The sequence below is a fragment of the Haliaeetus albicilla genome, chromosome 6 (genome assembly GCF_947461875.1).
Source record: "Haliaeetus albicilla chromosome 6, bHalAlb1.1, whole genome shotgun sequence".
Classification (NCBI taxonomy): Eukaryota; Metazoa; Chordata; class Aves; order Accipitriformes; family Accipitridae; genus Haliaeetus; species Haliaeetus albicilla.
This window is the reverse complement of record NC_091488.1, coordinates 41,357,677-41,385,644: the sequence shown is the minus strand read 5'-3', so window position 1 is coordinate 41,385,644 and position 27,968 is coordinate 41,357,677. Positions and strand designations below refer to the sequence as shown.

At 40.7% G+C, this 27,968-nt stretch overlaps 1 protein-coding gene across 15 annotated transcripts in view; it reads left to right on the top strand.

Annotated features, from left to right (window-relative positions):
- The window catches only part of ZBTB20 (zinc finger and BTB domain containing 20), a 513,942-nt gene extending 486,138 nt beyond the window's left edge, over positions 1-27,804 (top strand). For all 15 annotated transcript variants that reach the window (XM_069785795.1, XM_069785793.1, XM_069785792.1 and 12 more), the window contains one exon: positions 199-27,804. In XM_069785795.1, coding sequence (XP_069641896.1) covers positions 199-617 — 419 coding nt within the window. In that variant the 3' untranslated portion in view covers positions 618-27,804. The remainder of the gene's footprint in view (positions 1-198) is intronic.
- The last annotated feature ends 164 nt before the right edge of the window (positions 27,805-27,968 follow it).

Genomic DNA, 27,968 nt, shown 5'->3' with positions numbered 1-27,968 from the left:
TGGTTGCAAAAAATGTTGTGTATCAAAACGCACTTACTAACAGAATTACTCTCTCTTAGCCAGAGCACTTCTCCAAAGACCCCTGTGAGACTTACCATTAGTTTATTGGAAAGAGTCATACCAAGCTGGTTTAATTTTATTATCTTTTTTTTTTGTCTGTTTTTCTTTCTCTCTCTCTTTCTCGTTGGTAATGGGCAGGTGAGAAACCCCACCAATGCAGCATCTGTTGGCGCTCCTTCTCTTTAAAGGATTACCTAATCAAACACATGGTGACGCACACTGGCGTGAGGGCGTACCAGTGCAGTATCTGCAACAAGCGCTTCACCCAGAAGAGCTCCCTTAATGTGCACATGCGCCTCCACCGTGGGGAGAAGTCCTACGAGTGCTACATCTGCAAGAAGAAGTTCTCCCACAAGACCCTGCTGGAGAGGCATGTGGCTCTGCACAGTGCCACCAACGGCACGCCTGGAGCCACCGGCACCGGCGCGAGGGCTGTCCCTGCCGGGGTGGTGGCCTGCACGGAGGGGACCACGTACGTCTGCTCTGTCTGTCCAGCTAAGTTTGACCAAATCGAGCATTTCAACGACCACATGAGGATGCATGTGTCAGACGGATAAGTAGAATCTCTCTCTCTCTCTTTGTTATGAACAAAAAAAATAGAAACAACAAAAAAGCTATGGCACTAGAATTTAAGAAATGATTTTTGTTTCATTTTTACCTTTATTTTCCTCCTTTTTTTGGGTTCGTTTCGTTTTGTTGTTTTTGTACTACATGAAGAACTGTTTTTTGCCTGCTGGTACATTACATTTCCGGAGGCTGGGTGAATAATAATTTTCCCAACCTCCCTCGGATGGTGGCCTTAAGGCCAGGTAGTGCTTCATGAGCTCCACTGGTTGGATCTCTAGCTACTGGCCTCTAAATACAACCCTTCTTTACTACAAAAAACAAACGAAAAAAAAACCACAAAAAAAAAAAAAAAAAACAAAAAACAGACAGAAAAAATAGAAAACAAAAAAAAACCAATTTCTTTTTTCTCACTTGTGAAGAGCACTACAAAAAAAAAGAAACAAAACAAAATATATTACAAATCTACAAGGCCTACTGTCGTTATAAGTACACCGCTCGCAGTGTTTCAATGGACATAATTCACAATGCTGACCGCTTTCGGACTTCACAGTATCCAGTTAGAACTGTGGAATATTTTGCTTCTGGTTGAGCAGCAACCAGAGGAAACAAGGCCCTGCTGGTTTCCACCACGTGTCTGCTTTCTCACACACACATGCATCCACAAACATGCGAAAGGGCTGAGGGGAGTGCGAGGCAGTGTGGCTTGGATAGTGTGGAGTCCCTGCAGAGTGAGGAAAAAGAATCAGAGGTTCCTCACCTGGATTCTGCTCCATCCCACGCTCTCTGGCGCACCCTCCCCGCTGCTTTTCCCATACCACCACCACCACCTTACAGCAGAAACCAAGAAGATTCAGACAACGAGCAACGGTGGCTTTTTTGTAATTTATTCAGTGTCTTCGCTGAGCCCAGGGCCTCAGCACAATCAAGAGGGACTTTCACAGAAGGCAAAGAGAAACACAGAGGAAAATCAAGGATATCAGAGGTTGCAACCGATGGATCTAGGTACAAGAGAAGGGTTAGTTCCCACAATCTTTGCAAAAAAAAAAGTTGCATCAGGATTTATTCTTGTGGAAGAAAGAGGAATAGAGGGTGGGTGGGGAGGGGAATAATAATTAAACAAAAAAGAGTTCTTGGGACTTTTTTAATTCAAAATTTTATAGAGGGGCAAAAGTGACGTTTACCAGATAGAATGCTGATTTTTTTAATATATTTACAACAGTATTTGTGTAAAAAAAAAAACAAAAAAAGTGAGATTGTTAAAAGTAATTTTTCTTTGTTTTCTTTTTTGTTTTGCGTACACTGCCACTAATATCTTCTCTTTTATTATATATATGAATATATATATAAATATATATTTTATTTTAAATTGAGACTGTTAAGGTTAGCTAACCTGCTTCCAGATAGAGGGGGGGAGGGGAGATGATCTTGATTTTTATTTTAAAAAAGAGGAAGGATGTTTCTTAATTTTCTTTTCTAGTATTTCTCTCTCTCTCTCTCTTTTCTAATGGAATCAAGAATTACCTGGGTCGATGAGGGGCTCTGTGAAGTCATCTGTGAGATTATCTACTAGAGTTTGTGCATCCTGCAGTATCATTTGAACTGCTACTTTGTTTAATTACATGGTTCTCTTTTGGCTCTTACCAAGGTTCTGTTGTTTCTTTTTTTGGTTCTATCTCAGAATTTATTTCTGCTGAAGGGCGGTTCCTTTGAGAAAGATTTTTCTAGCAATGTTCCCTTGGTTTTGGGATGATAGAATCTGTAGTCTTTTCCTTCTTATTATTTGAAAAGGTATGAAAGTTTTGGAAGTGTGTAATAACTAGAATTTCCCTTCTTTTTGGTCACTGGACAAGAATTAGTCTGCTGTATTGTTCTCTCATCCCTGCCTTGCTCACTAGAGAGCTTCCATATTTGTGTGGGAATCTGATCCTGCCCCTGGTAATTGTGCTGATGCCAAAATAACTTAAAATGTTACCATTGCAAATAATCTTCCCTTCTTCATTTGCAAAAATGTCTAACTGAAGGGCCACATCCCGCATTCTCTGCATATGCAAAGCTATGCAAGGAATGTAGGATCAGTGTGAAAGATTGATTCCTGATCTGCATATATATGTTGGTGTTTTGTATTTTGTTTTATTGTGTTTGGGCTGGTGTTCTCCCTAGTCGTCTTCTGTGTATCTGTGTGAGAATTTTTCCCCCAAAGCCAACTCCCAAAGTACATGGGTCCTTAGTTCAGTTGGATCAGTGTCTGACACTATCTTTGTCTTGCTTGAAATCCATAGTTAGGATTTGCACCAGCTGCACTCTGGACTTTACATTTTAGGCAGAGAAGAAGCACCTAACAAAAATATGCAAAAAGAAAAAAAAAAAAAAAGAAGAAAAAATTGCTAGTTTAGCTTTTACTTGTGTCTATATTTAAGCTTACTTAAGTTTACAAAACTTTGCTTGTGAACACTGAGCATTTCACATACGACATTCTTTTATGCTGGACAACTTTCTAACTATTGACTTGATAGATCTCCACATACAATTTTGCGTGTTCTTTACTTCTGTATCAGATGTCTGTGATTCAGCACAGGTAACCTCATTGCTATGTTCTATGCCTGTTCCATTACTGATTTATTTTGGGGAAAAAACCTGACAGGTGGTTCAGTCTCAGAATCTTTCTGTACCCTGCAAGGTATTGTTCAGCCGATCCTAAACATTGAAGCCCTGATTCTCAGGTGCAGTAGGCAGCATAAAGAGACTTTGAGGCAAGTGCCAGAGCAAATGAGTCTCTTATATGGTAACGTCTTTTTTTGTTACCGATTTGTTTGCATAGTTCAAAAGGGCTGGAGAAGGAGCACAAGTTAGTTAACAAATACTGTTCTCATAACCACATTGGTAAAAGCAATGCTGGCATGTAAACCGAGAAGTGAAAAGACAAAGCCTAAGATACAGAGAGGGAGAACTAGTATCTGCCATGTAAAGACACACTAAATCTGAACAGAAAATAAAGGTTCTAGAGACAAGGGTGTGGAAGAAAATGGGGAAGGTGAACCTCTACGAAAGGATTGAAGGTCTTTCTCTGAGGAAAGGAGTTTTTTCTGAGGTCTTTAGTATCGAAGAGTTTGGTGTTCTCCCATATGAGGAATTAATGAAGAATTTTACCCAGCTTAAAAATCTGTAGCTGCTCATTTGTCATCTGAGGTCTGGGGAAAAGCTGTTTAATTTGCCATTGTTAAATCTGGTGAACTATAGTCAAGATGTAGCATATTCTGGAATTTGGTTCTGATATCAGAAGAGATATGCCAGCACACAGGAAATAAGAATCAGTGTTTACATCCGCCAAAATTTGAACACTATGGTGTTTAGAGAGAAAAATCCTATATAAATTTTAATTCTTCAATTTTCAACTTTCCTTAAGTCAGAGAAGCATCATCTTTGAAATGCAAATTTATTATGGGGCCTAATAAATTTGAACTGAAATAAAGTTCAGTTGTGAATGAATGAAGGGTGCCATTTAAAAAAATAAACAAACTTCTTAAAGTAAAGCTCAGGCATACTAGATTGAATTCTAAATCACTTGTCAAAGAGCTTAGGCCAAGGTCTTCACAAATGGCTGCCTGAAATATAAACTGATTTTGTTGAACTTCCAGGCTCAAAAATTAGTGATTTGATTTTGTAAAATACAGAGCAGCTTGCAGCATGACTGCAAATGTAACTGAAAATGCTCATCAGGTCACTTAAATAAGTGCCCTTCTATGAACTTAGGAGCTCAAACATAGACCCCTTTATCTTTTAAAATGTTAAATTCTTTTAATAATGCTTCCTCCCATCTGTTGAAATATTTATTTACTACTTGGAAATAACTACAATATCTGAATGTTACAGGTATCATCAAGTTTCATGTTTTGCTACAGTATTCCTTAGCAGAAAGAACACCTGTGTTACACTAGCAGTCACAATGACCTACAAACTGCTGTTGACAGTGTTTGAGTGCATCCATTTCAGTAGGCTTGAAAGGCTTCCTTCAAAACACCTGATAAAACGATATAGATGAGAAAGAGCAGACTGTAGCACACATCCCTCTGATGGAGCATGCAATATCCTGCATTCCTTGAGCCTGATTCTCACTTTCCCTAAAGCTCTCTTTATATTGCTTTGGCAATGGAAAAGGGCATTAAATAGGACATAAATTCAAGCATACAAATCAAGGCCTCTACAAGGCAAAAGTGCAATAAAGGAAGCCTGAGAGTAAATGGGAGGTAAGTGCCTTCTCTTACTGCTGCTGAGGCTGATGAAGTCAATTGAAAATGTAGGATTGGCCAGAGCAGATCTGCCCTGTGGTCCACCTCGCCCAGTATTCTGTCTCTGACACATGGCCAGTTACGGATGATTTGGATGAAGATGAAAGACCCATGTTGGATAATTACAAAGTAATAAGCCTAAGAGAGAAGATTTGTTATAATCCTCATTAGCTATGTATCTGCTTATAACCTAAAGACATAATAATTTATGGCCTTAACTTTTTATCCCATATAAAAATTATATATTGTGGCAGATAATTCTCATTCTCCTTTAAAGATCTAGCTTATTAATTGCTAGGTGGCCCGAGTGCTATCCTGTGGAAGTGAGTTCTTGAGGTTAGTTACCACCTTGTTGAAATGATTCCTTTTCAGGAATTTTGTTGCTGTCCATTGAAACACCCTCTTTCCTGTTTTATGTGAAATCATAAATCAGAGACCCAAAATTTAACTTCTCTTGCCCATTCCACTGAACTCTGCCTCTCTCTGGGAAATCTGAATCCACAAGGAATGCAGGAGCACAACATCAGTCTGCTGGTTAGTAAGAAGAGAACAGCTACTGAGTGTGTGCATGTGCGTGTCTGGGGTGTGTGCAATTAGGTTCTTCTACAGCGACCTCTTGCAGAGGACTAGCAAGTACAACTCATAAATAATGGGAACACACCAGCAGACTACACCAGTCTAGCAATTGTAATATGGTATTTCAGTCTGGTCCCCCCTCTCACAAAACCCCTATTACTAGTCTCTCATAAGGGAAATAGGTATAGATATTTTGCAGGAGCTGCTCTGGGGACACTTTCTCAGCAACTGTCATGCTTCCACTAGGCCCACTTCTGGCCCATGGTATTCCTTACTTTCAAAACCAGCTGAAATTCACAGTAAGCTAACAGGGAAGGGTGGCATTTAATTGACTTTCTAGAAGAATGAGATTTCCCTTTGCTCTAAGATCAAAGAGGCCAAGTGGTACCTATTTTTCTTCTCATTTCTTTTTCTTCCAAAGGAGGGTTGAGTAATAACCCACATACCTTCAGCCCCCTCACTTCTTACCAACCCCAAACTGATTGATTTCAGTCAACCTTGAGCTATTTGATTAATGCTGGATCATTCACACGGTGGAGGAACAAATCTCTTACCATTACTGAGTATTATGCTAGCATGTCCTGCCTGTTGTTAGTAATGAAAGAAAATCCTATAGTGAGAAGGTACAAAACATACTATTTGCAGGAGTGTAGAGTCCAATCCAAAATCAAAAGCACCCAAACAATTTCAAACATAACCAGACCTTCAGTATGCCTAGGACTGAAGGCATACTTCAGTATGCCTAGATATGTGACCCTTCTGACAGTCTTATGCTAAGGAAATCCTCCAGCTCTCACTGCTGAAGATGACTTGCTGCCCAAAAAGAAATATAATATCAAATTAGCACCTGGTGGCTGTTCTGTCAAGGAAAACTAGATTTTCATAATCCAACCCTTTCAATTCAGCATCCAGCTCCTCTAAGCTATTGAAATAAACCTGATAGAAATGAATCAGCAGGTAGCCTAACTGAAGCAGCATGTGATCAGCCTAAAGCAAAATAGCTGCTTTTCACATTCCCTGATTTGTTTTTATGCTGGCTGTGAAAATTCATGAAGGAAGGTGTAATGTGATGAGAACTTAGCCCTGAGAGGTTCTGAGCCTCCTCTGCTCCCAGGACACTTGTCACTCAGTAGGATCTGGACCCTAAGTGATCACAGCTCTGCTGAAGAAAGGCTTATGAGAGAAACTACAGGTAATACATTAAATCTGGAGTCTTGAGTTTGTAAATGCAATGCAAACCTTTCCCAGCACTTGTGTCCCACTGACAGAAACCAAAATCGGGTAGGAAGGCCTTGCAGAAGGGCAGATACTAGAAGTACCAAGTTTCTACAGCATGTCCAGTAAGACAGCCAAGTGTATGAAGGTGGCCTAATGCTAGGTTCATGTCCATCAGGAGCTTGTTGTGGCCATGCCAAGTCAGGGGTTTTGCTGCTGTTAATCTTATTTGTCCTGCTAGAAGTAATAAGGTCTCAGCTAACTTCCTTTAAGGCTACTCAGTGATCCAGTTAATTTCAGCAGGAGCAAAGGAGTCCCCAGATTTTGACAGATGACTAAGCTGGTAAACTTGGAGAGAATTTTAGGTATGTGCATATTCTTCAAATTAACTCAGACAAAACAAAAAGGTGGGTTGTGTTTTCTTTAGCATAGAACAGAGAGATTTGGTCCATAAGGGAGAAGCTGACAGACAACCTGTCTGAAAAGTAAGAATGCTTTACTCTCTTAGACTTATTGTTGTGAAGCACAAGGGGGAATCTTTGTTTCATTTTTCTAAGAAAATATGTAAATGAGAAACAAGATGTGTTAGGTAATAGTGTATATCCATCTAATTATTCCCAGTGCTGATAACTAATCAACTAGATTAGTGCCTCTAGGAACACAAAAAATGTTATGCATTCAATGTTTCTATTTCTGATCCCCCTCTGCTATAGATCCACAGTAACTAAGATGGAAACAGTAGACTTAAACAAAGGCAAAATTTTGGTGAATGAAAGAATTGTTTCCCTGTGTATGTCTGCCAGTATCTGGACAAATATCCACTCTGAATTAATGTTTATAATTACTAGGATACTGTTAGATAATTTTGCTTTAAAATTTATGGTCTTAGTGAAAAAAAATACAACGTTAAATATTAATAGATATTTTTTCATTATATATTTATCAATGGTGCTGGCTTCTTGTTGCATTTTAGCCTCTGCAGTAGTGCTTGATCCCCAGGCATTACGAGAGAGTCCAAGTGTAGGAGAAGCAGAGCTGACTGATCTACTGTCAATAAGGTAAAAAAGTAAATTGGACCCATAATGTGCTTTAAATCACTATTCACATTACAATTGGTAACTCAGGAGTTTCTGGGTTTATTTTAAAATACAAGGAGTCAAACATATTCTAAACATAATTCTAGCAAAGTCACATCAGAAGAAGAATTAGTCAGGGTATTTAAATGCCAGTTTCCCCAAGAATTGTTCATTAAAAGCTTTTAAAATAATAAGAGGCCAACTCAAGATATGCAGAACTCTGCTACTATAACATGATTCTTCATGTTATACATGATCACAGCTTCCACCACCAGAACTAAGTCTGCTTCACTGACTTCTTTTCCTCACAGTCAGTGAACTGAGATTTTTGTGCACAACCACATACGCCCAAGGAAAACTTTTAATGTTTCCCCTAGGAAAAGGAGTGTAACATTGAGGTAAGCAGACCGAGAAGATCTTCCAAACACTATGTATTTAACACCCCCAATTTACACATTTGTCCTCAACTATTTTTCAAAAAGCAAAGAGCAGTAAGATACTTCTTTGGGAAGCAAATACACTACAGCCTTGAATACACTACAGCCTTGTATACAACTGCTGCCTTAAAACAGAAATGTGACTGAGCAGTATGGAGTGTACTCATGTTTTGTATCTGTAGCAAAGCTTCATCTAAAACATTCCCTTCATATGAAATATGTTATATTGTGTTTTCCTGTTTGAGAGGGTAGGGAAGAGATAAAGAAGTATTAGTGAGGCATAGTGGTCCCTTCACATTGGATGGTGCTTCTCAGCTGTTTCTTACCTTCAGTTACAGCTCCAGGTTTGGTCCTCTTCCAAAGTGATCTCCTCCTTTTGATTGAGTTGGTTGGCACCAGCTCCCTGTAAAACCCTGGAGGGTAAATCCTTCCTAAACCAAATAAATGATTGGGGGGTAGGGCTGTGTGATTTGACTACTGACTCCAGCCTCGCCAATGCCAGTGGAATTCATGAGAGAGAAATCCGGTGAAAAGCTACTTCCCAGTGACAAATTTCATTCTTAATTTCTATCAGTGCAACCTGTATTGGCACTTTTGGGTTTGCATGCATGGCACTGGAGATAAGTGTAGGCCCTTTGATTGGTTTAGCTGTGTTTTCTTTTAAGAAAAACATATTCTAACAATAGCCTTTTGCTGCAGCAATGTCATTATACGAACAAAAGACCCGCCAATATCCCATCATGTGTGAGAACTTCTATCCAGTTCAGCCCATAGGGATATCGTTTCCACTCCTCATGCAAACTTTATTAGCACTTGAGCCCTCTTTGTGCTGCGAAATTTCGTACACAGTCATGCAGCCACACCCCAAGCATCCCTTGTAAATGTGCTATGTCAGGTTGGGCTTAGGTATTACAGTAGCCCATGTGCTTTCAGAAGGTCCCCACTGTGACTTACCCTGCTGGAAAATCTGGTACCAGTGTAGCAAAGCATTTCTTGCTTTAGGTATTTTCCAGGCAGAACTGCAGACTTCTACAGTGTGCACACTTCATACAGTTGACTTGGTGATTTTTTGCCAAGTTCACAGTCCTATGACACTTGAGGAAAGTGCAGAGCTTGGTTAGATACTTATTGTTGTGCTCAACTGTCTGATTCTGCAGTGTCCTGTTCCTACAAAACAGACAGGTATCTTTCTGAGATCTGTACATTTAATTAGGCACCTTTTCTATTTCACTTTGCTCCTTTTTGCCACTTGGATATTGCCATGTTCTTCGTTGAACCTTATAAAGTCCCATAAAAGTTCAACCCCCATGTTGAATATATACTGTTTGACTAAAGAGGACCATCACTTTCAGGAAGCAGGATTACATTCACCTAGCTGCCCTGAAAATATATCACAACTTACTTCCTCTCTCTTTTCCCATGAAGTCCTTTACTTTCATTTGTCACATAGTCTGTTGGTACCTATGGGATCTTTGAATAAAACCAAATTATATGGCCTCTGTGTGTGTGTGCGTGCAAATGTATGTGTGAGTATGCATGTGTATGTGTGCATGTGTAAGTAGCTAGCTAGCTGTCTCTTTCTGGCTTTAACGGACAGGTTGCTAATTGTGTTGACACGCATGGTTCAGGAAAGGGTTTAGATGAAACAATGGTTACAATGTTAACTGGAGCATTGGCATGAATCTATATGAATCTAATTAAAAATAAGTACACTACTTACACAGTATATATGCACACATATATTCATAAAACACATTCTGTTGGCCAAATGCTCTTGACTGGATGTTTGCCCAAATAAGATGTTTGCCTTCATTCAAAACATGAGACCCAGATTCGGTCCAGTGTATTTTTGTGAGTACCCATTCTGAAAGGAAGGCTGAAGTGTGCCTCTCGGAGCCTTGCGTGGTCTTTCAGGCACAAAATAAATAAAACAGTCCAGCTCAGCAGGCTTCACTAGCAAAGATGGGCATCCATGGGACGGTGCAGCTCTGGAACGATAATGTTGAGTTCAGTCACTCATTTCCATTGAATTGCAACATGTTCACCTGACAAAGGAGTAAAATCCAAGCAAAATAAATTAACTTGCCTGTTTGCTCCCCTTAAAAAGAACAGTAAAAAAATACCAAGTCTTTAAACAGTTAGCAACACAGTGTATTGAGAGACTCCCAAATACTCCAGGTTTGGAGCTTCTAGTATCCAAAGCGCCGTATCAAACAGCTCTTTCCCCACCTCACATACTCTGAAACATGTTGACTATGAATATCTTTACAAGTAATCTGAGTAATCCATTCCAAATGTGCAGTCACTAACAATTAACTTTCTTTCCCATGGTCTTTGCCAAAATCTTTTCAGGAACATGGTTAGCGTGTCTAGAAGACTGTAGATTGTCAGGAGGAGAAGAAATTGGTCAGTGAGCGTATTCCATATGTAATCCATGAGAACTGCAGGATTTCTAGAACTCATTTTGCGCCCATTTAGTTAGTGGGATGAAGAAGTACGTTTAGCTACAGCTGCCTATTTTGGTATCATGTTGGCCCTAAAAGTAGCATTTTATTCCTTTAAATCTTTTGCCCGATTGGGGGATTCTTCTTGTCCCAGAAGATTTGGGGGGATTTTTTTCTTCCATTTACACTCATACAAAGTTCAGTAAATGTTATTCCTCTTCTTAGATTGGGGGCATTTCCCTTCCCCTTTTGAATAAGATGATAAATGCAACAATTTTGGCTAGTTGATTTTGGGGTGAGGTTTTTATTTTGGTTTGGGGTTTTTCTTTGGTTAAATGTACATTGTCTCTCTATAGTCAAAATGTCTGTGACTGTAACAGTATGTATTTCTTTTACTGGAGAAAATAGACTTTTGGGATTTTGTTAACAGTACTAGTGACTTTGTGGAAAATGACAAGTTGCTATTTAGATCTGCTTAGTTAAGTACAGTACACTACAATACAGTATTTCTGAAAGCTAGAACATACAGTACACAATATATATAGCAATTCTATATCAATATATATACATAGTATAATCATTTAACTTTTGCATCTGCCTATGATCATAGAAAAATAATTTTTCACATGTATCATTCACAACCCAATCAGCTGCTGCAGCTATTTGAAGCATTTAACAATCATTATTACAGCTCTAGTGTGCTTTTTCATATTATTGGCTTCTTTATTGTCTTTACCAGTATTTTTTTCAGGCTTTTTAAAATCTCTATGTAGCAAGATGTAGGAAAGTAATGTTTTTAAGAAAAGGTAAAAACAGTATTAGGCTCTACAAAAAGTTAGAGATTGTTCCCTGCTACCCTTTCATAACAGAAGAACAATTAGTCAAGACAATTAAGGTTATCTATTAGCTCTCTTCTAAGATGTCCTGTTATTTCATTTGTAAAAGCGTATGTCACTTTCCTCTTCCATTCCTAGCCTTGGAGAAAGACGCCACAAGTGGCCTTTCACTCTTTCCAAGTTCTGTTTCTTTAAAGTTTTAAGATGTCCTAAAATTATCCTCCACACTAATGTGGGGTAGAAGAAATATTATTCTTTGAACAGTTATGCTAAATGTGGCCAGTGGATTTTGCAAAGAATTGGATAAATAATACCTCCATCCATCGCTATTGATATATTCCAATTGCATCTTTACTTATCCACTTGATCCCCCCTTTTTAAATAAAAACAACCTCTGCAAGTTTGCGTTTCAGTTCAAAAGTTTTCCAAGGTGAGTGTTGCCTTTATCATCTTCACACCATGTTGCTGTTGGTTCTGAGTTTTGGGTCAGTCCCACTAGATTTTGATTGTTACCACAGAGCTGCTGAAAAAGATATCACTAAGGATATGTCAACATCTAGGTCCAAATAAGCCAGGGGAAGCTGATTGACAAGCAAGCCTTATGGCTTGGGGTGTCCTTTCTGTCTTCTCATCTTGCAACAGACGGCCCTGGCAGCAAGTCTAGATCCAAACTTTGTTAAGAGTGCAAACTTATGAGCACATGGGAATTTATGTTTCCTTTCCTAATTCAGGTACATCTCAGCTGACCTTCATTCCTTTGGTGGATAACATATCACTCCTAAATGAAAATGTGCAAAATCAAGTGGATGAGGGTTGTGGAGGAGGTATTAATTATATCTCATTTCTCCTAACTGTGAAGACTGAAAGAAATGAGAGATGGTCACATCAATTACAAACTGTGCTTTCACTGAGAATGAGGAAATCTGTGTCACTGCAAATCAATAAACTTAAACAGTTATTTTGGAGTGGGAAGAGAGGGAAGGAGTTACCTATGCCACATCTTGGGATAATAAAACGAGAACTTCAAGCATGGGAATCATCAAGTGCTGGCATTCCTTACAGACTCCTGTCATCTGCCATTTGCACTTATGTGGAGGCCACTACCACATCCTTTTTCTTTCTACTTGCAGTTTAAAAGTTATGGTCTTCCAGCAGTGATTTCTAAGTCCAGCTTTTCTTTATTCTGTGTATACCCATTTGTAAGGGAAGGAAGAGACTATCCTCTCAATATTAATTATGCAGGTAACAAAACCAGATTACCCTATTACATAAAGGATGGGCTTTGTCCTGTTAAGCCAAACAGGTGCCATTTCCCAAATTAATTCCAGTTAGCTGCTGCAACAGAGTGCTGATTCAGTGGTCCACATTTTCTGACCATGGTCTTTGCCTTTTCCTTTGACTGAATGCTGAATCATACATATTTTCGTAGAGAGTGTTCGCACTTCACTGAGAATGCCTGATCATTTAAATGGCTGTGTACCCATTCCACGCTTCCCCTGCTAATCCTTTGTAAGGTTCAGTAATTAATTTAGGATAATTACTAGTTTAATGTGTTTCTTGATTTAACTTCTTTGTTGCCTTTTATTTTTCCTAATGCTTTTTTAAACACCTCAGTTCATTTTGCATCCTATACAGTTTACAGTTTATATTTTTAGGCTAAGAAGTGGTTTTACAAACAGGATGGTACCAAACAGGTAGATTATCCACAGTAGAGATTGTACTTTTAGAACACAGTGTGTACAGATACAATTGCCTAAGGGAAAGTGAAACTAACAAAATAATCAGCTGGTGAACACTATTTTAACATATCTCTTACATAAAAGACAGTCAGTCATTTGTGAATCCAGAAATCTTGCTTTTTTTGAACGTGTATCCTTTCTTTTTCATTCTCTGAAGAAATACTAATCTTGAGAATTGTGATGTTCTAAGAAACTTGTATCATATGTGCATATTTTCTGCTTTTCTAAGGAGAGAGAAAACAGAAGGTGATACTGGCTTTACAGTTTTATAGATTCTTGCATTGGAGACTTTCCTTGAATGATACAAACATCAAGGGAAGACTCTGTCCAAATATTAGCTTTATTCTAGTGTATGGTTTTCATTATTACTTTCATTTTCCATCTCCTCGTTGACCAAGTAGACCTCCAGGGCTAATGCAAGCCATGGTCTCACGTTTCTGTGGTCGACAGCATTTATATTCAGCTCCTTTTTGCACTTCTTTTCTGTGTTGTACAGCTTTTGAGGAACACAACAGTTGAAGTAGGTAACACTGTCACCACGAGAGGGAGAAGCTTGTACTAAGAGAATGTTGCTCTATGCTACTGTGCAGGGACAGAAAGGGATTTTAAAGCTCTTTGCTGCAAGGTTGAATAAGAGGAGAGTCCCCTGCCTTGGGGGTGCTTGCACCAAAGACTGGGGGGCCTCTCAGGAGAGAGGAAGGCTTGAACTCCATACAAGGGACTTGCTCTTCACCCATGCCACTTAGAGGAAACGACTGAATCTCCAGTATCTGCTGCTGCTCTTTTTTTAATGTATGAATACATTTTACAAAATTTATAGTTCCTATTTATTGGTGGAAGAGGTGTCACACTTTGATTTAATGGAGTCAGAACTACTTATTCACAAGTATCTTCGACAAGTTTCATTGTCTTTTGGGGTGCCCTGTTTCCTTTGTCCTAATGCCAGGACGTAGCTTGGACTGCTGTGAAACTCATAGGGATCCTTTAAATCTGGAATTTATTCCCAGTTTCATATGTGCTGAGCATTCAGTCCCCTAGATCCTTGCTCCGAAGTTCAGATTCAAAGAAATTCTTACAATGAAATGAAGCAGAAAATTGGTGGTTTCCCGTAAACTCCACCCATAATGAGTTTTTGTTGTCAAACATGAGATAAATAGGCTGCTCAGTTCAGGCAGGGTGTACTGTGTGACCTTTCTTGTCAGCATCAGTGAGGTCTATACTTAATCCTGAAAATTGATTGGACCAATACTCTGTGGGCCAAATTCTGCAGGCGGGACCCACATGCTCTTTTGTTGACTTCAGTGCATTTTCTCTGACAAGGAAAGCATATGTAGTCCTCCAGAAAGCTGTAGTCCTAAACACTCATTTCATATACACCCTTTAAGATGTCACAGGACTTGCCCATAATTTAGTATGTTTCTGCCCAAAGTTTCTATTCTTCATAAAACTGACTCAAGATTTAATTTCACTCCACCAGGCAGATTTTGCCTGTGTTAAGGGCTCTGTGATTAAATAATCTCTCCTTCATGCTGGGAGGCTTAATTGAGAAGAACTATACAGTGCAGGACAGCTGCTTCCCTTTGAACAAGGCGTGGGAATTTTTTTGTCCAGAGAGTTGTAAATAGCCTTGAGTCTTTCATTCCACAAGCATGTAGCCTCTTTGGGTTTGACTGGTGATGGCGTGTTTATCTTAAAAAACTAAATAGTGAGCCACAACAGCTAGTGTAGATATATGATACACAGCGATTGCTTTTCCCTAATTTACACCCTTGCTGTGTTACTTTTCTATTGCCAGAACAATGTAAAAGCATTTGCGTATTTGGATATTTGGAGTAACTTGGTTCTAGGCTTCTGACTGCTTTACCCAGAAGTGCTCTGGACATACCTTTTCTGTAATGGTGATCACATATTCGTGTGGGTGAAATAAAGTTGTTTCTTTGTAATATCTGATTATATAACACCAAATTCAGGCTCTACATCAAACTGTTCTGTGGACTTTTTTTAAAAAAAGTGCTACTGCATTAAGCATGCAGGAGAATGGATGGGAACCCACATAGTCTAGTGTGAACTTAGAATTTCAGCAAACAGGTAGGACACCCTCAAAGTACACACAGCTGAACAGCAAGAAAATTCATTGCTGCTGATTTTACTGGCTAAATTGATGTTTATAGATTTTACAGAAGAGCTAGCGTGCATTATCTGTTTTGTGTCTTATGTATGCTCTGGCGTGGGACACGCCACTGTAGCTCTGCACCCATAGAGACTGGATTTAGGTGCTGGCCTCTTGCCATGGCTAGTGATTCCATTGTGCTCTGTTTTTCATGATAGGCTCATTGGTAAAGGTAAACAGCAAAAGTCCTTATGGTCTGGCATTTTTCTGTTTTGGAGGTGGATATTCAGGATCCCTGCACCCTTATTTAGATTCTTTCTCTTAGTTTTTTTCCTTATTTCTGTGCATGTGAAACACTTCTCTGCACTAGAATGAAACAGTGTGCCTGGAGGCGAGGGCACAGTTCTTTTATCTTGGCAAGAGAAAAAGTAAGGAGGAACCTGCTTCTCGGTTATCGTTTGGTTTATTTGTTGCTACTTGGTTTTGTTTCTATTCTGGGGTGAGCTGCCATCTTCAACAAGGGACTGGGAGTGGGAGAAGAGGCAGAAGGCATGAGGAAGCATGTGCCTGAGCCTAAGTGAAGCAGCATGCAATACTCTATACACTGGGCAATTACAGTAAGATTAATATAGCAGCAGCAGTATTGCCCTAATGTGTTCCTTTTTCCATACATTTCCCTTTCTTGCTCCTCCTTCCCTGTTGTGGCCTCTTAGACTGTTTTAGTGGTTCCCCATGCTCCTTTCTAATAGTTAGATGGAGGCTCTTGTGGCTGTCCGAACTGAAATTAATCTCCAAACCAGTGGGTACCCCAAAGTCTTTGTTTTGTTTTCCCAAGTGATATCTTAATGAGTGGCAAGCCCTGGCAGATGTTTTATTTTGTTTAAAGAGATAGATAGGCTAAGGGAGGTATGGGCTGATGGGGATTCAGTAACCTGCTTGCCTTTGTTATTAGTGAGCTTTATTTTGTTTTTCTTATGTGTTTTCACTTTGAGGTACTTAAGAGCTTATATGCCTGTCAGTAAAATTCCTGCTTTTCCCACCATAGCCCTAGAAAGGCTGTGAAAAAAATCCTTTATATATATATATATACTCGTGTATTTGCAGGATGGGGAGGGAGTTGTCCATGCACATGCGTGTCTGCGTGAGAGGGAGAAAACTAAAGTTAGTGTTGATCTGTCCATTTCTTTTAGGGTGGCCACAGAGAGCTGCCACTTTGAAGAGTTGATTGCACTACAGAACCTTAGCTTGGGCACTGTTAAAATAAGGACTGTATATTGGGAACAGGGAAGCTTTTTAGGTTTTTTTATCCACACTTAAACATGCCCTTTGCAAGGTGTGCCCTTGCAAAGTTTGCATCTGACAACTTTGTGTAAAACCACTACTGACTTTTTTGCTGTATCCATTTAGTTCTCTCTTATTTCTGCAGCCCCCAAACAATGGCTTGTCTCCTTTCCAATTTCTGTCATTCGACTTACTATGTTTTCGATAAATGTCCTATCTGCTAATGAGATATCTACATTGAGTGGGAGGAGAGAAAATGAAGCATGTGAAAGTGTGGCTGGGAGACTGCAAATCCCCCTTTGTTTTGGGGCATTCGTATACTTTTACTGAGAGCTGACTTCTTGGGGGCTGGGTGGGGTGGGGAGGGAGTTTGTGCTTTTTTGGTCTGGATAAGGCTTTTTATTTTTGCACTAAGTATGACTGCACTGCACTGCATTGCACTACTGAAATGTATTTACATGTGGTGGGATTGGAAGGGGCCAATTAAGCAGGAAGGGAGAAGAGAAAGGGATAGGCACAGAAAACAGGATGTACCGTAAACCTGACCAGGTTGAAAGAGAACTGGCGTTTCCTTTACTTTAAGCAACTAGTCAGACACTGAGATAGCTGTATTGGATAGCTTCTGTAAAAAAAAAAAAAAAAAAAAAGAGAGAGAGAGAAAAGAAAAAGTTAAAAAAGGCACTATAAAAGAAACTGAAGAGGCATCACAGATTTCAGGGTGCTACAGGTCTTTTCCCCCCTTTTCCTAGAGAGTGTTCTTGTGGGCTGTGAGAGTTAAGAGAACTGCTCAGCATGAAAACCAACATAAGGCTTCAACATAAAGATACCAATTCCTAGTTCAGATGTCAAAACTTGCATTGTCAGGTAGGATCTCTTCAGAGAGAGGTTTGACTGTGATTAGCATCCCTTCTGTATAAGCATGAACTCTCAGCTCAAGAGTAAAGCCACAAAGCAGGCTTACCAAAGGGGAAGGTCACTGCAAAAGAGCACTTCTTTCTGAGGCTGTTATGGGAACAGTGCAATAAACAGTCATCCTGAACACTCAATTAAAGGTGTTCCAGTCAAGCCTTTGGGGCAGAGGGAGCAGGAAGGACATTTGGACAAGAAAGGGTGACATGGAATTCAGTACAATAAGGAATATTCCTGCTTAGGCAAAGATGCTGTCTAGCATTTTAGGATCTTCAGTCTGATTTCTCTCCCCAAACAGATAGTCAAGCATTATGAAGGCTTTTGGCTGGAACCAAATGGAATCCTAAGTTGGAAAGTATTTTTACAGTCAAGATGCATGTTGGCCTATGCCTTGGTCATTAACTTTGTAGCGAGCATAATATGAGAAAAAAGAAAACTGTAGTAATGTGCAGCAAGATCCATCTCTGCTGTAGCTCTATGTGGTCTATAAACTCTCAAAAGTTTGTGTTGAATCTCTTCAGTAAGACTATAATTACAACTTCCACCGGAGGGTAAAACAGGATCATGAAAAATGCTCTGTATATCAATTGGGAGAAGAATGTAAAACATGAGTGCATCTGCTTTGGTCCTGTAGTGGAGGGACCACCTGTCTAATGTACACGGAGGTTTTATGGACAAAAAAGGGGAGGTAGTCATCCAATTGCTAAGGAACGTGTAGAGTAATTGGATGGTCAAAAATCTATTCATGCCCTGAATTTCTCCTTAGACTTGAAGCTAAGACATTTTGGCTTCATTAGTACCAAGGAATGGGTAGTACAGAACTTACACAGAGCTGCACAATGCAAAGTGGATTGCTGCTGGTCAGTCTGTTGGGCTGCCTCGTTTGGGAAAAGCATCAAGAACTAGAGCAGGAATAATATACAAGAGGCAAGGCTTGGGTGGGAAGGAACAAGTCTGTCTGGAACCAGGAGACACTTTGTTGTTCAGGATGTGTTTTTCTGGCAAGCTCTGAGATTTCATCCATCCTGGCTTGAAAGGACTGGAAGAGAAGAACTGGAGATATCCCCTGGTATAGTGTTAGATGAACTACTGAATGACTCTTCCCTTGAAAGCAGGCAGGACAGTAGAACATGCAGTCTTTTCTGAGCCATCTGCAGGAATCCTATAAGATGAAAACCACTGGAAGGTCATCTTCCAGTAATGAGACAGTGGATGCCCAACAAAAGCATAGTTCATTTGTGAGCCAGCATAATACAGTGGCAGGAGAGCACCTTTAATTTGTAAAGCAGCATTTGCTTCTGGAAGAGTAGTGACAGCTACAGAGTCATGATATGGGAGGAAATGAAGTCTGTCTGCTGAAGTTAATTCAGGTTATGAGCCAATACTCCCCTTTTTTGTTTAGGTGAGTTTTTGTTTTGTTTTCTTGTTTAAGGCAGCTGCATTATTGCTACTGTCAGAGTGGATTTGCATTGTCAAAGAGGAGTAGTGGACTGCTCCAGAAAAAAAGTGAAGCTGAGGGTTTACTGAGCCTGCTGTGTCCAGAGTGCCTTTCCTGCTGTGGTAAAATAAAGAACTTATGTAGTTTGAGCTGTTCTGGCTGACTGATTGCTGCATATTCCTCCCTTGTGGTGTGACCCAATGGCAACCATATTTGGACAAGGAGAGGAACACTGCATGCTTGCAATGCTGTGATAAGATGCCATTTGCACTAGTTTTTAAAAAGTACTGCAACCTGAAGAAGTGGGCTTTGAGCCATGCTCCAAACCCGGGTTTGAATTCAGCCTGTTTAAACCTGATTCCAGCTGACTCAGTTTCAACAAAACTGGTCTAGTTCACGTAAACAGGAACCGAACCGTTTTTTAAAAGCCAAACTCCAGCCTATGTTCCCACTCAGTTACAGTGCTTGACCAGATCAGTTTGTGGGCGTAAGTGTGATTGTATAGTTTTAATGGCTTTTAAATAAGTTGTTCCTTTTTACATGGTCAGTTTGAAACTAGTTTGACTGGAACTGCATTTAAATATAGCACAAACTCTTTTTTTTTTCAGCATGGTACTAAAGCCCCATGTAGACAGTGCTTGACTGAGAAACCAAGGATAACTTGAGGTTTATTTTAAGAAGCCAAAACATATGTTGCTGACTAGAGATGCCGCATAACTTAATGCCCAATTTTTTTCTCCAGATGGAGAAACACTAACTTCCATAATTCTCCTCCATTTGTCATCCTGCTTCATTGTTGCACCTTTTCTCTTGAATGAAAATCACTTTGGCCAGTGGGCTAGATCCAAAACAGAACTTCCCTGTACTGTTTGATCATCTTGTTCCTATACGTTCCTTTCCTCGACATTGACAAGCTCTGCTGAGGATCAGCTTGAGTTTTTGCTGGGACTATCTGGCATAGTTATGGTTCAATAAGATGCTAGTGATATTTTCAATATTATGGTAATTTTAGAGCTTAACCTTGAGGAAAATGTTATGTTTCAGAAGTTCCACGGAAAAAAAGAAAATGCCAGGAATCACGATGGAGCTTCAGTCACAGTGCTATAGCCAAGTTTGTAGGGAACACACTTCTGGTGGCTGGTGATGCTGACATTTACAAAGGCAATTCGAAAGCAGTAGAGAGCGTATGCTTTCTCATCCCTGCTGAACTAAGAGAATTTACACTAACAGAACAATCCCAGAGTAACCTGTCAGTGTTCATCACTTTTTCCCTAATGGAGGAGGCTAAACAATCTGTCACATCACCTTAGACAGTCTGAATTGGCTTCAAGACTGCTCCCAAATGGCCTGCCAGCCAGGTGCCCTCCCTCATTGATCCTAGTATCACACTGGCTGGTGATTTGTCACATCAGCCAAGGTGACCAAGAGATAGCCTTGGCCCCAGCTAGGAGCCTTTTATCCTTCCTTTTGCTTTTGGTTTTCCATCGAACCAGGAGTGCAATTAGTGGTAAGTAGATGGCAGGTCTGCTGTTGCTCCAGATGACAAGAATGGCAAAGCCACATGGCAACTGAGCTACTGTTGTCCGCAAGGACACTGGTAAAGGTAAAAGACCAGGCTGTGGTTGCTGGTATAGTTGTAAACCTACAGCTTCTGCTGCTTGCCCCTCCAAACTTGTTTTGGTCAACTATGTTGTTGCCCTTGAATATGCTTTGTGTGTGAAAAACTGAATGCGGTTGTTCTGTTGTCTGTCTTCTTTCTTCTGCATCACGGATGTGGCACCAACTTATACTCACAACAAGCTTGAGTTTTGTTTTGCTGTTGTTATTAACATGTAATTCTACTGTAGACCAAAAAATACGAAATGGAAAAAAAATCAGTTTCAAGACATACAAGACCAGTGAGTGAAAGGTGAAAAATTTAGGAAGTGAAGGTGTGAGAGAAGCAATGGTTAACTGTGTTAAGTTAGAAATCTCAGAATAGCCTTACCTATTTCTTAACCAATGCTTACCAATCATCCGGTAGTGGGGTTAGATAGCTTTCTTGGCTCATTCGTACTTGTATCCTAATATATATATATATATATTATTTTTGTTTCTTTGGTATTGCTGTTGCACATCACGTTGTCTTTTATAATGCCTGGTTTTTATTGTATTGTACTTTATCAGTCTGTTTTGTTTTTGTTTTCCTTTTGAAGGATGGGAAAAGTAATGTTTCCTTTTTGTTTTGAATTTTTGAGAAAAAAATGCACTGGAAGTAAACACAAACACATTTTGCCATTTGAAAAAAAAGGAAAACACACAGCCACGCAGTGGAAAAGGCTAAGAAAAAGCTCCCCTCTTCTTCCTTATTATGGAAGCATCCTCTAAAAGATACTCTAGAAAGAAAACAAACAAACAATCTCAGACGAAGGAAGAGAGAAGCCTCTTTGATCCTAGCTCTGTAACCTGGAGTATTTTAGCACAGTGTTTTGCAGGGTCGGGCTCGTAAATGGCCAACACTCAGAAAATCCAGAACCACATGGGGCAAATTCATCCCTGGTGTAAGCAGATGTAATTGCAATGAAGTCAAAGGAAGTACACAAGGGGTGGATTTAGCCACATGCGTGCAAGATACAGCTGCCTTCCCCATAGTACCTAAGTTCCCACTGCTAGATTTTATTGCTGTCGAAACGGTTGGTCTTTTGGCTGTGTTAATCGCATAATACCCCTTGAATGTTGTTCAAGGTAGGCAAAACATTTTCCCACTGAATAAATCAGTTCTGGATGCACCTTGGTGTGACACTTTTTGCCTACCAGCTTTCAGCTGTTACCCACTCTAAGCCGTGAACTGATACGATCTAACTCTGGTTGAAGAGCCTGCCTTTGCCAGAAAAATGGACTTGACTATTAAGCATAGTAAAACTTTTGCGTATTGAACTACTATGATCCAGAAATGGCCCTTGCACTTTCAAGGCATATGGAAACATCCTCTCTGTCTTTCAAAATGGCAACAGTTCTTTTGCGAGTAAAACACCACCATACACACACGCGTGCACACACCCGCACGCGATCCCTGGCTCATTGCCCCAAATTCTTCCCGGATCTTTCTGTGCCCGGCAGTGTCCTGTCTCCATAGTGCCTGGTCATTTGAGTACAGCGGGGCAGAGACTTGTGTTGAGATAAATGCAAAGAGCATACATTTTAAAAGGCAGATGATTTTCCTGTTATGCCAGCATCTTTGAATCCCCATATCAGCTGATGGTTTTTCCTAGCCTGACGGCTTTCAATCAGTTGTTGAAACATTGGCTTTCTCTGTTTTGTTTTCTAAGGAGGGAATGTGGGGTGGGGAGAATAATGAGGTGTTGTTTGTAACTTCACAGTCCTGATAGTTGGTTTTTATCTTCCATATTTTATGCAAAAACAGACATTATAAGTCAATAAATAATTGTGCCCTAGGTTGAAAGTTAAGTGTTCAGGAAAGGAAAAAAAAATGGTTGGCATTTTTCTACATTTTTGTGAAGACTCTTTTGGAAAGGAAGGGTACATATTTTTGTTGTGTAGTATTTTCTATTTTTGAATGCATTTTCTTGGTACAAGACTGTTTTGTGGAATTTTTTTTCTTTTTGGTGAACACATTATTTAAAAAAAAAAAAAGAAAAGAAAGAAAAAACTAATTGAAAAGTTTGCCCTTAAGGATATGCTGCAGTTTTGAGGTTTAAAATAAATAAAAAAACATTCAAGGCGCGTGTTAAAAGTTGGGGGATTGTATTGTTGGGAGTTTTTTTGTAATTGTTACAAGAAGAAGTTTGTAGCCACTGCTGTTTATTTTGTTTCAGATGAGTAAGTAAAGGGATTGTTCTTGTGTTATTCTTTTTTTAAAAAAAAAAAGTTATTTATGAAATGTCACAAACACTGGACTGTGAGTTTGTGTGGAAGCATTTTACCACCCTGTGTCTTCATAGAGCTGTTGGTGATCCTACTTCTCATTACTCTGCTTTATGATTTCCTGAGCAAATGGGGGGGGGGGAACTAAATGCATTTTTGAGGCAGAGACTTGGGGGAAAAAATGCAAAACAGTGTTTTGGAATCCCAAAGCTGGGCCATCAGCTCTACTTCTCCCATCTACCACAGGAATGAGAAAGACTTACAGTCACTGATGGCGGTGTGCAAGGGGCTAAGTGACTGAGAGCCGCGATGCTCATCATGACCTCTGTAAATGACATCCCAGTGTCTCAGTCAACAGCTCCCTTTGTTTGCTGTCATCCAGCCAGTGGCTTTTGTGACCAACTCACCAACCCAACTGAAACCATGGGGATGTTTTGCGTTTTCAGTCCCTAATCAAGCCTTTTTGGCACCCCAGCAGTGGGAGTGAGCAGCAGGGAGCACTACTCAGTTTGATCAGTGGTTCTGGATTTGAGGAGAAGTAGAGCCTGAGGGCGACCAAACAGGTGTGCCGTGTTCTCGATTTTTTTGAAGAACAGGCTTAGAAAGACTAAAGCAGTGCTCCAGGCACTCATGGGACTGGAGAAAAGGGAAGGAGGAAGACACCAACAGCCGTAACAAAAACTGGAGATATGTAACTGGGCTACATTTGAGACCAACCAGACTCTTCCTTCCTGGACAATAATGCAGCCAAATCTTGAGACTGTCAAGCAGACAGAAAGCTGAATGTGGCCTTCATTTCTCCTGCCTTTCCGTTTTATTCTCCCTCTTCCTTTGCCCTGAGATTTCTTCTCAGTGAGCACCGGCTCCACTGAGCACTTTTTTGCCCTCCACCTAAACTGCCCTTGCTTTCAAAATGTGGGTTCAGTCAGGACTGAGTAAAATCATGTGCCTTCTTTTTCCCCTTTTGTAATTATACCAGCCTCCTCCCCTTCCCCTACTTACACGTGAGACGCAGGAGGAGGCTCTTTAGAAGTGCTACTTGTCTATAGGTGTCCAGCAAAACAGTAAGGTGGTGGTGAGGGGAAGGGGAGCGGAGAGATGCTATTAGCTCCTTTCCCTTTCCACACGTAGCAGGTCTTCCCAAGGAGACACCCTCCACCACCACCTCCTCAGATGCTCCTCTCTCCTACAGAGCAGTCATAGTGGGCATGGGGTGGCTCTTCTCGCCCATTCCTGTCCTAGCTGAGTGAAGCACTCACTCAATTTCAATTCATGCCGTTTGCAAGCAGTTACATTGACAAGACAAATGCAGTTTGTGGCCTTATCAAGATGACTTCTAAACCACTAAAAGAGAAAAAGGCAACTCATTTCCCACCCAAGGTTTGTGTCACTTCTAAAAACCCAGTCCGTAGCAGTTTAGACTCCTTTAATCTCAGTCCATTTTAACGATGGTGGCTAAACTGACCAGCCTAGAGCTTAAATGCTAGACCATCTGGTCTCATGCTTTCTTTGCTATAACCCCTACTGTCTGCTTGCTTTTCCTACTTTCTACTATATTCTTTGCTTTACGAGGCAGCCCTAGCCTTTGGTGAAGGGTGAGAGGAGCCACTGGGATCCTGGCTCAGGGAAGGTAGTTGATGGATTGTTTTCAGCATTTTAGCAGGAGAAGGATACACAGCTGCCACAGCAAATGCATATTATGATGGGCCGACTGCGGTATTTTTAGGGCCAGTAAACCCCACCCAGTTACTGGAACGTGGCTTGTTCCCAGGTCGAAACCATGGAGAGGAAAGAGCGCGTTGGCATGACAGAAAAGGGTCTTGCAATCCACAGCTGCTCGTGGGCAAAGACGGGGACCCAGCTGCTGCCTGCCTTCCCTGCAGACTTGCCCACTGCACGGTCAGTGTCCCTGACTCCATGGAGAAGCCAGCTGCGCTGCAGAGGCTTTTCTGATTTTAAGAATCAGTGCAAAGCAGCCCGAGTAGTGTCCATCTGGCAGGCAAGCGTGCGGGTGGGCACCCACCCGTGCTGTTCCCCTGCACAGCAGGAAACTCCACGCAGGCTTTCCAGGAGCTTGCCCTTTCAGACATCCACCTGCAAAACCTGTAGCACCTGGGTGATGGGAATGAGAAATCCCTTGATCACTTCCAGAAGTGATCCAGTAAATGAAAATGTTGTGGATGGGGGACTGGAAATTTATTCTTTAGGCTGGGCTGTAGAGCCAGGGAGGAGCAGCAGGGGAATGGTGTAGTTATTGCCCCCTCCCAATTAACAGTCTGCATGTGTGCACATATATACAAGAGAAAGGGTGCATTCCTACCCATCTTTGGTGCTGATGGATTTAAGACATTTGTCCAAGGCCTACTTTTGACACACTTTGAGAACTTAAGAATAAACTCTATCACATGCAATATTTCCCTAAAAAAAGGGAGGGAGGGGGAGGAGAGCAGTGCGGGCAGTCGGGATTGTTAGGGTTGGATTATTTTGCATCTTTTGTAAAACTGTAATTTCAACAGTGCCTTATTCCTAATAGATGCTGGCACTTGGGACACACACACGATGAAAGACAGAACTAGGGAGAGTCAGATGTGTACATCCATGAGACAGAGGTCATTAATCATCGTAAAGGAAGCTGTATTGGGAATGACACAGCTATGTCAGAATTGAAAACAGTTCAAATATTCAACCTCTAAAGCAATTTCCCTTCCATCACCTCCTGCCTTCCCTCCTTGCCAATGGTGCTGCCCAAGAATAGCTGCCTACACCGAGGCCTGTCACTGCCCCATTTGCTTTTGGCGTTGTCAAGTCCAAGGAGTTTAGCATAGTCAAGCTTTCCACTGCTATCGTGTTTTCCATGGGGTATGTGAATGCCAGTTATTTTGCTTTAAATGCACTTTAAAAAAAAAAAAAATCAAATCAAAGCTCCAGACTGTTTCAAAGGGGAAGATAGTGCATATGTGTTTGAACCCAGTTCACTTTATCTCCAGTTAAAATGTACTCCATGCAGTGTGTATGTATAGAACAATGTGTATGCATACAAACACACAGGTCAACCTTAAATATCAGCAGACTAACCTTTCTTCTTAAGCTCATGAAACCAGATGCTACACAAACACAGCAGCAGCAGAGGAATTATGGTTGGGCTCTTGAAACAGATCACAAAAAATAAAAACAACTACTTGGTCCTTTCTGTATGTTCAATAATTACAGAAGGAATTGGGTTGTAACCAGAATAAAAAGGAACGGTGCTAACTGAATGAATGGGCAAAAAAAAAAAAAGTCAAAACAAAAACTCAGCCCAATAATGCAGTTTGACTTCTACGCTAATTCTCACATTGGGTTGGTTTGATACTTTTTTTTTTGTTTTATATGAAAAAAAATTTGCATCTGAACTGATCCACCACAACAACAAAAAAAAGAAGCAAACAAACAAAAACGCATCCTGCCCTGAGGAAGCTCTCGTTTATGGAGGATGTCAGAAGTCTCAAAACTCTCGGCCTTGCTCTCACGTACCACATGCTCAATCAGTCCTTTTTTTAGAATGTCTGAAACTGAAAAGAAAAAAAAAAGAAAAAAAAAAAAAAACCTTTTTGAAGCACCTTACGTGGCTTCCCATTCCAGGAGTGGGAGCTGCCTTTTTTTCTTTGAGCACCTTACTGATGTGTTAATGCTATCTGCTGTCTTTTTGTTACCCGTGGGCCGAGTGGCTGGCTGTTAGCACGTGCAGGCGAGCGCGTGGGGGGGCGAGGGTATGGCTGGGGGCCTTTCCGCCACACGCTACACGCGCAGCCCTGCGGCGGAGGGGGCATCCATCCACGGTCCCGCTCCTCTCGCGGCACTGGCTCGAACCCAGAGGGAGATTTCTTGGTCGGTCTTTGCTCTGTTGCATGGAGGGGAGGAGGGGGAGCTCAATGGTGGAGGGGAGAGCACGCACTTGTGTGCGCGGATGTTAAAAAAAAAACCAACAAAAACCAAAAGGGACATTTTCTTCTTGGGGACAAAGAAATTCCCAACAGTCATTTGATGCTGAGTGAATGGGAAACTGCACCCAGGCCTAAATCCTGGGGTCTTTATGCAGGCAACCGCCGCTGCCCACCGTGGGAGGCCGTCTTGCCAGCATAGAGACTTCAGGACTTGGCCCCAGAGTGGCGGAGATCCTCCACAGGAGACGGGTCTCTGCCGGTACCGATGCGTATTGCCGTGGCCGTATGTGTCGTTAGACGCCCACCCATCCGCACACCCACGCGCGCACGCTGCCGCCTGCATGCACGCACCCCCCACACACACCCCCCCACCGCTGTACAGGCATCTCTCGAGAAACATGGTTTGTGACGATGTGAAGAGCAGGTCAAAAGTTTTGAGGGGTTAAGTTCCTTTTTTTTCTCTCATTATACTCTGTAAATGGTATGTCAGTTATCAAAAACAAGCAAATAGAAAATTGTTAAAAAAAAAAAAATACCTTGCATACGCCTTTTCTATCAAGTGCTTTAAAATATAGAATAAATACACACATCCTGCCAGTTTTTTCTTACAGTGAGAGTATCCTTACCTGCCATTTAATATTAGCCTCGTATTTTTCTCACGTATATTTACCTGTGACTTGTATTTGTTATTTAAAACAGGAAAAAAAATAAAAAAAGAAAATTAACTGTAGCGCTTCATTATACTATATTATTATTATTATTATTGTGACATTTTGGAATACTGTGAAGTTTTATCTCTTGCATATACTTTATACGGAAGTATTACGCCTTAAAAAAATACGGAAATAAATTTTACAAGGTTTCTGTTTTGTGTGGAAGAGTAATTGATGTTGCTAAGAATGATGTTTGTTTTTTGTTTTTTTTTTTTTAATGTTACCAGCACTTTTTTTGTAAGTTTCACTTTCTGAGGTATTGTACAAGTTCACACTGTTTGTGAAGTTTGAATATGAAGGAATAATTAAAAAAAAAAAAAGACAAAAGAACGTGGCAGGTGTCTTTGTGCGTTTCTTTTTCTCTGGAGGACACGGAAGGTGGATGGCAAGTGTCCTGCTGACCCCTCTTAGCTCCGATGCAGCATGGCATGAGTCCGGCTGGCAGCTGTCTGCAAGATCAGCCGAAAACTTTATCGTGTTGGGATCATTGTCAA